Below are 9,461 nucleotides of genomic sequence, written 5' to 3' on the forward strand. Positions count from 1 at the left end.
TTTAATTTGCATCCATTTAATTTTACTAAATTTTTGAACTATTTCCTCCGTTAATACCCATGGTAAAGGCGATTTACTAATAAATTTTGAAATTTCATGTATGTTTTCGATAATAGTGCTTATGCATAAATTCTGTAGACTTTCCATCTTCCACATCTGAAAAATGAATTCACCTATGTGTTATACTGTAGTGGCCTTAGGGCAAGGTATCAAAAGTGTTGGAGAGTAAGTGCCGTTTGTCATCAAAAGGGTTTAAGGCTATTTTAGTTTGCTCAATACTGTAAACTTCATGTAATTTAGATTGTATACAACGCTGTGTTGCATAAAAAAGTGATTTTGTTTCAGTAGTTTCACGAAAACTTTTCAAACAATTCAAATAATCATCAAAGTTAATTTTCATCTTTACAACATTCATCTTAACCCCTTTCGACTTTTTAACATCTCTCTCCCCAGCCACTTTATATGTATATTGCTTTGAACGAAGACCAACGAAGTGAGTCATGATTTTCGAGTTATTCTCATCTTTCATTAGACCTGGCACTTTTTTGTTTACTAAAGGAATATTCCAAGGATTATTTGGGGGATAATCGCTTGTATCAAATCTATGAATGTCAGGCTTAATCATTTCCTCGTATATATCATTACATTCAGTTTCATAAATCAATCCATCAGTATCAATATAAAGCAATTTATTGACTATTGTACATCGTCTTGGATAATTTTTTCGAGTAGGTTTGTGTGTAGCTCGTTAACTAGTTGGACCTTTTCCATGGACGACGTCATTTCTACTTTCTAAAGCTTTAACTCTTTGAAGTAAAGGGTGTAAATATGTGTTAAATATAGCAAGTGTATCTTGGATTTCTTTTACTGCTGAAGATAAACGTTCATCCAACTCATACAAAGTCTTTGAGAGCTCTGATACTCTACTATCTAGTAAAGATCTCATATCTGATTCATATTGAATGCTTTTCTGCCATTGCTCAAGATCATGAATCCTATTATCATTTATGGTTTGTCGATTTACCTGTAACTCGCTTAGTAATTTATTATTAGAGTTACTGGAAATGTAAGACCTTTTAAATTAAGGACAGTGAAGTAATGAGGATATGAAGTAGTTTTGTTAGCGTTTATGTTAACTGAATATAGTGCTGATACAATGGCCCAAGCAAAACAAGCCTGGTCGTTATTCTTAACATTGATACAAGCTCGTTTTTTGGTAACTTTAGGATGCAATTGAATATACTATGAGGCTCCTTTAGCCATTTCAAATTTATTAATGTTTATTTCTAAAGATATAATTTGATTCAGTGCCCAACCACTCTGAGATTCCTCGAATTCAGATAAATCGGTCAAAACAATATTTTTAACGTAAACTTCAAACCAATAATTTAAATCGGTAGTCACATCAATAACTTCATTTTTAGTATTAAAATATTTTCTTTCTAAAATTTCCACCTCTTCAGCTTTTTTGATAAATTCCCCACAAAATGTAGTGTTTACTTTTAACATGCCCATTCTTTTTAAGTTGTATTCAATTTTCTTTTGAAACATTTTAAAAGCATCGGCAAAAAACTGTGAAATATCTTTATGCTCTTTGTTAATAATTATTCCTGTTTGTACTCTACTTTGAAAAATTGATGCTATATTTCTCCATACAACCTTTGCTTTACTTCTACGTATATTATTTAACCCACCGCCTGCAACGGAATTTAAATTTTGAAGTATAATTAAAAATCTTTTAAGGATCCCTGCATTGGTTTGAAGTTTTCGTAGCGTCCCTATACTTAAATCGCCATCCTTAATAGCTAAATTGCATAAACATATATGTTTTTTAACTTGTTTTATTAAATTTTTTGTTTCTCTATCCGAACAACGCTTTTTAAAAAAAGTAATTTTTCAGTTTTATCAAATTTTTTAATTATCTCACTACTAAGAATAGCGATTTCCTCAGAATTCATTTTTCAAAATTTTGGATATGAAAAATCTACTTACAGTTTTTTTAAATTTCAATTATTTCGAATGACGCTGCAGGATTTAGCTTGCTCGACGTGCTCACCAGGCCTCTGAATACGACAGCGTACTTTTCTGTCCTCAACTGATCTATATAGGGGGCGTAGTCCTCGGTAACCCGCTTCGGTAGGAACACCACACTTTCCTCTAATTCTAGAAGCACCGATTGACCAAATGCAGTGTTGACGATTTTACTGTTTATTATTTTATATGGTTTGTCAACTTCCAGTTGCTGTAGTTTTGTAATCGGTTTGTCTTCTTTCTTAACAACAGAAACTTTGTTTAGTTTGTTTAGATCCATCTGAAATAATTGCGAATGTAAGTTCATTTGCTACATTGCAGATTCTATTATTAAAAATTACATGATTTTGAAGTAAATTATAATAAAATTGCAACAGTGAAAATATGAAAAAAGACATTGACGTAATAAAAAGCTACGGCTACAAAATCATGTCTATATAATAGGATACATTACATACGAGTTGTAACAACTCATAATAGCCGGTAAACGTGGACTAGGATACACACGAAAGTCATAACTTAAGAATGTACACACGAATAGCAACGAATACCACGCTACGCTGTCTCTTGCAGGTCTGAGGAAAATTGCAACAGTAAATCATAAAAGATGACATTGAAATGATAAAAAACTAAAACTGAGGTAAAATTGTAACAGTAAAATATAAAATATTACAAAACATTAAACTGGTAAACATACAGAAACTACATAATCACAGTATAAGGGCTATACAGGAACGAGCACACAAAAATAAAATTTCCCCAGATCTACTGCAAAACTGAGCCTTTCACAACATCGGGCAACAGCGCCTCCCATAAGAGCCTGTGTATTAGCGTAAGATAGAAAATCAATTTTCCCCAGATTCTGGGGAAATTTTAAAAAGATTTTAAGGATGCATTACGTACGAGTTTCTACAGCTCGTAATAGAAGGTAAACGTGGACCAGGATGCAAACGACGCTCATAACTTAAGAATATACACACATGAAGGTTTGAAAAAAATGATTTACCGGCTATTATGTAGATTTCAGGTCTTTAAGGTAAAATCGTAGTAGTAAAACATTAAAATGATGAAAAAGCAGAAACTACAAGATCATTATTATATAATAATAGGATGCATTACGTACGCCTTTCTACAACTCGTAATAAACGTGGACCAGGAGGCACACGCAACTCATAACTAAATATACACACATGAGGGCTTGAAACACAAACAGCATTTACCGGTAGAAAAGCGGAAACTACAAAATCATAGTTATACAATAGGATGTTTCTACAACTCATAATAGAAGGTAAACGTGGACCAGGACGCAAACGGAACTCATTACTAGTTTCTACAGCTCGTAATAGAAGATAAACGTGGACCAGGACGCACACCACACTCATAACTTAAGAATATGCACAGGCTTGAAGCAAACAAGCATTTATCGACAAATACGCTATTATGTAGATTTCAGAACTTTAAGGTAAAATCGCAACAGTAAAACATAAAATATGAAAAAACATTAAAATGATGAAACAGTAGAAACTACAACATCATAGTAATATAATAGGATGCATTACGCTGAGGTAAAATTGTAACAGTAAAATATAAAATATTACAAAACATTAAACTGGTAAACATACAGAAACTACATAATCACAGTATAAGGGCTATACAGGAACGAGCACACAAAAATAAAATTTCCCCAGATCTACTGCAAAACTGAGCCTTTCACAACATCTGGCAACAGCGCCTCCCATAAGAGCCTGTGTATTAGCGTAAGATAGAAAATCAATTTTCCCCAGATTCTGGGGAAATTTTAAAAAGATTTTAAGGATGCATTACGTACGAGTTTCTACAGCTCGTAATAGAAGGTAAACGTGGACCAGGATGCAAACGACGCTCATAACTTAAGAATATACACACATGAAGGTTTGAAAAAAATGATTTACCGGCTATTATGTAGATTTCAGGTCTTTAAGGTAAAATCGCAGCAGTAAAACATTAAAATGATGAAAAAGCAGAAACTACAAGATCATTATTCTATAATAATAGGATGCATTACGTACGCCTTTCTACAACTCGTAATAAACGTGGACCAGGAGGCACACGCAACTCATAACTAAATATACACACATGAGGGCTTGAAACACAAACAGCATTTACCGGTAGAAAAGCGGAAACTACAAAATCATAGTTATACAATAGGATGTTTCTACAACTCATAATAGAAGGTAAACGTGGACCAGGACGCAAACGGAACTCATTACTAGTTTCTACAGCTCGTAATAGAAGATAAACGTGGACCAGGACGCAAACCACACTCATAACTTAAGAATATGCACAGGCTTGAAGCAAACAAGCATTTATCGACAAATACGCTATTATGTAGATTTCAGAACTTTAAGGTAAAATCGCAACAGTAAAACATAAAATATGAAAAAACATTAAAATGATGAAACAGTAGAAACTACAACATCATAGTAATATAATAGGATGCATTACGTATGAGTTTCTACAGCTCGTAATAGAAAGTAAACGTGGACCAGGACGCACACGGAACTCATTACTAGTTTCTACAGCTCGTAATAGAAGATAAACGTGGACCAGGACGCAAACGGAACTCATTACTAGTTTCTACAGCTCGTAATAGAAGATAAACGTGGACCAGGACGCAAACCACACTCATAACTTAAGAATATGCACAGGCTTGAAGCAAACAAGCATTTATCGACAAATACGCTATTATGTAGATTTCAGAACTTTAAGGTAAAATCGCAACAGTAAAACATAAAATATGAAAAAACATTAAAATGATGAAACAGTAGAAACTACAACATCATAGTAATATAATAGGATGCATTACGTATGAGTTTCTACAGCTCGTAATAGAAAGTAAACGTGGACCAGGACGCACACGGAACTCATTACTAGTTTCTACAGCTCGTAATAGAAGATAAACGTGGACCAGGACGCAAACCACACTCATAACTTACAAAAATTACATAAGAATACACACAAGAGGACTTGAAACAAAAAGCATTTACAGGTAAATAGGCTCCAGGTCTTTAAGGTAAAATTGCAACAGTAAAACATAAAAGAAGACTTCTGAAGTAGCAAATAATTAAATACCAAAAATATTTACTTACTTTTTTAGTTGTATTGATCACACTCACAAAACGATTACTTGGTGTAGTTTGTGACTGACAGAAACTCTATAAAATGGCTATCCCCCGATTTCAGTTTAAATAGTAGCTACTCCGGAAATGCCTCGTGAACACATTCACGTTTTAATTGCATCTTTTAACTAGTAATTTGCAAACGATTAAAAAACATTTGCACTTAATTCGTGGGAACGACATGTGCATAATATTTATAGAATTTGTACATCCTTTAACTAGTAATTTGCAAACCATTGGAATGTGGATGTATCCGGTTCACTCGTGGGAACGACATATAATATTTATAGTTGGTGCATTAACGTATGACATCATTGGAATGTGGATGTATCCGGTTCACTCGTGGGAACGACATATAATATTTATAGTTACTGTCAGCGTATTTCCCGCGGTTCACTCATTTCGCCACACGTGCATTAACGTATGACATCATTGGAATGTGGATGTATCCGGTTCACTCGTGGGAACGACATTTATAGTTGCCGTTGCGTCAGCGTCCACATTGCAATATATTTTTATTACTTGGAGGTACTCACGTATTTTTCTTTGAATTCTAAAAGCACATTGTAGAATGCAGGCGGGGTGCATTCGTTTGTATGAAATTATAATACTAAAAAATCGTTGCTTTTTGCCGACACCGTATCTACATTGCCTAATTTTGTTACATAACGCCATTTTTACCGCCCCGGAGGCCCCACCCTATGGGATTCTTCTTCAGAGGCCGCTGGCCGCCAACACGAATTCTCACCCCCTACAGGGTGCGACAGGGTGTACTTCTTAGGGTTCTTTTACAGGGTTCTTCTTCAGAGGCCTCAACGCCGCTGGCCGCCAACACGTCTCACCCCCTACAGGGTGCGACAGGGTGTACTTCTTAGGGTTCTTTTACAGGGTTCTTCTTCAGAGGCCCCAACGCCGCTGGCCGCCAACACGTCTCACCCCCTATGACGACAGGGTGTACTTCTTAGGGTTCTTTTATAACGACAGGGTGTACTTCTTCTTGTACATCACCAGAGGCTACTTCTACGGCCTCAACGCCATCCTAGCCATCAAGCTGGCCGCCATCTTGGATCTCAGATTCTCATATCTCTACTACTGCGGTCAAGAATATAAATTTCTGCAAAGAAAATAGAATTAATTTGTTAACATTTCCAGCCCATTGTACCCACAAACTCCAGCCCATGGATCGATCTTTGAACCCGTTAAAAAAGCAGTCAACACAACATGTGACAACTGGAATTCAAGGAATCCACCTCTAAGATTCTCTAATTATCTCAAGGTAGGTGAAATACGCTCATCTTCTTTTTCAATTTTAAGAGGCATGTACAGTCTGCACATGGCTAAAGGCATTCTTGAACTAAAACGCTCTACACCAATGTCTAATAAATATTTGCAATCTCTAAACCCATTTTTAAATACCGAAGGCCTCCTTTGCATCGGTGGTCGATAAAGTAATGCTAATAAACCTGATGAACAAAAGTATTCCATACGTTACCCGCTAATTCTCTTATAGTTTTTGAGTTAAACGTGAAAAAAAGCTTTATAACATGCGTTTTTTACGAAAAAATAAAACCTTTGATCTTTAATAACTCGATAAATATTGATTGATATTAATAACTTTATATAACAAATGTTGCTTAAAATTTGTCTCTCTATCGATTTATAGTATTATTTTCAATAAAATAATTTTTACCCCCAGAAGGGGTGGCACCCACCCCCACGGTAAAAGCTCAAGTTGGCATCATGTCACCTTTGTTCCTTGAGGTATTCTCTAAGTACCCTCCAATTTTCATGAAAATCGATGGAGGTTCAACGAAATCGGAGGTAGGTTCAACTTGACTAAGAGCTCGGTTTTTCAGGTTGTAAGAAGGGTGTCTTCTTAAGCAACTCATCGCTGGAAGGCATTAATTGGCGACGAAATTAGGAGAAAATGGAAATTGAAACGCATTTCTCTGAACACCAGCTGCCAGGAGTGATAGGTGTTATCGATTACATACATTAGAATCAATAAGCCAACAGAAGATCCGGATTCTTATTTAAACAGGAAACATTTTTTTATTCAAGTAAATTTTGTGCTTGCACTACTTTTTTACGAGTTCTTTATAGCGCAATCTTACAAAATTTATATTCAGTATATAATAACAAGTTCCCACTGTCCTATTTTGTTTTTTGTAACTACCATTTATTTTTTATAGCTTTGACCCAATTTGTATATCCAGTATTTGGTGTTTATCTATCCTTGTTTAAAACATCTCCTAGCCCCCTTTAGGTACATTGGATGCCTTCTTAGGCGGCGAAGAAACTGTAATTAGATTCGGTCAAAAACTAGGTATGTAATTGAGCATTGTTTTGGCATAATGAAACACAAATTTCGACAATTTACCATGTCAAAATTAAAAACATTGAAGACATTGCTCATTTGAGAAGAGTTGTGCAGGAATTAGAAAAAAAGCTGGAAATGGCCTTCTTGTGTCACAAATCCTGTTTTTTTTTATCTTGTACTCTCATTGGAATTGACCAAAATGCTGAATTTATGTCTAAAGTAGAAAAGTATTTACAATTGCTAGTTTTTACCCTTAAGTCCTCGATTAGTGGAAAAGGTTTCGATTGGGGAACAACGATTTTATTTAGTTCCCTAAAATCTATGCAGAGCAGGGGCGTGGCTACCGCCGTAGCCGTATCAATTATACGGGGCCCCACATATTCTGGAGCCCCGGCGGGGCCCCGGTGCAGCATGTCGAAACAAAACTTCCATTTAAAAAATTGAACAAAATATTTTACAATTTTCCTAATAAAACGCTTTGAAACAGTGTATTGTTTAGATGTTGACATTTTCGTGTAATGGATTCTTTATCGATACCTATTGTAAATCATAATATCTATGTATATCCATTTGCCGCCGTTAGCTGATATTCCATAACAACAAAGCTTTGATTTTGTTTTCAAATTACTTTTCATTGTGCATTCACCGTTGGCGGTGACACACTGTAAAATGGCCAAATTGCAATTTTTGTTATCGCTCAACCTTTGACGATTTGGAACAATGTGTATATTGTTTTGGGTATAATTCGTGTACTTAATCTATTTATTGTTTAGCCTATTTTTTCATTGTCCAGTCCCTTGGCTTATATAACAAGTGTTATTTAAAAAACTGAATCTGTTTTCAAATCTATTTTTTGACTTTGGTTTATTAGAGTCTATTAGGTTTAGGAGTTATTATTAGAGTTTATTAGGTTTTTTAGGTTCAATTTGTGCAGTCGATTCAAAAAGTTTAAATTTTAAATTCTGAAAATATTGTGAAGTGAAAAAAATGAGTGAAGGAAAAAGAGAGTACCTGAGTGGAGCGATGAAAAGAAAACTCAAAAAAGGAAGAATTTTTGAAGAAGATACCCAAAATTTCTTCTTTTTTTCCATCAACCAGATTCCCAAGGTTATTTAGATTGCAATGGTAAGTACTAGATCTCTATTTACTAATGAAACAATAATTCTTATCTAATTGTCGTCTGTAACAGGGGTGGCCAACGTCCTTGATAGAAATTTGAAATTTTTCAGGCGTCATTAAATGCGTATAAAAAGGTTATGCAAAAGAGGTGACAAAAAGAGGTTCGACCATTTTTTGAGCACTTGAAAACCTACAACTGAGTCACCTTTTCTCCTAGTCTTTGACGGGCATTCAGGCCACACAAGAAATATTGAAATTATCGAGAAGGCTAGGCAGAACCATGTTAAAATCATCTCCTTGCCGCCTCATTTAACTTATAAGTTGCAGCCCTTAGATAAGTCTTTTTTGTCCCCTTTTAAGACTTATGGTCAGGAGGTTAGGCAATTGCTTTTAATAAACCAACGCCCTCTAACAACATTTAACGTAATGGAGCTGTTTGGCAAGGCCTACATAAAGTGTCAAATGGCAGAAATAACCATCAATAGGTTAAAGACAAGGTGGAATTTTTCCACTGTATGGAAACAAGTTTTATGATGCCGAGTTCATTGCAGAAGCCGAAAAAGGGAAGCCTATTGATCTAGATGATAACGGCTATAAATCTGATAATCCTATTGAAACTTCTTCGAACAACATACTTGATGAGGAAAATCCTGAATCTTCTCAACTGGTGACACATTCTCTTTAATGGGTTATACACGAACATGCGTCTACCTCAACTTAGTTGGTAGAAACTCCTGTTTTACCTCTACCATATCCCTCATCAAGTTCTCGTTCACATCCTTCTCCAGTTTACACAAGCCCCTTTCAAATCTTGCCTGTGCCCAAACTAATAA

The 9,461-nt window shown here is 35.2% G+C and overlaps 1 protein-coding gene across 1 annotated transcript; it reads right to left on the reverse strand.

Annotated features, from left to right (window-relative positions):
* Positions 1-1,890: 1,890 nt before the first annotated feature.
* On the reverse strand, positions 1,891-5,864 carry LOC126892066 (uncharacterized). Its single transcript, XM_050661499.1, has 2 exons — positions 5,160-5,864; positions 1,891-2,311 (listed from the first exon to the last, which is right to left on the reverse strand). Exon 2 carries the CDS (start codon positions 2,309-2,311, stop codon positions 2,000-2,002), a length of 312 nt encoding a protein of 103 aa, XP_050517456.1. The 5' UTR covers positions 5,160-5,864; the 3' UTR covers positions 1,891-1,999.
* Between the last annotated feature and the right edge of the window lie 3,597 nt (positions 5,865-9,461).

The sequence above is a fragment of the Diabrotica virgifera genome, chromosome 9 (genome assembly GCF_917563875.1).
Source record: "Diabrotica virgifera virgifera chromosome 9, PGI_DIABVI_V3a".
In the NCBI taxonomy this organism is placed as follows: Eukaryota; Metazoa; Arthropoda; class Insecta; order Coleoptera; family Chrysomelidae; genus Diabrotica; species Diabrotica virgifera.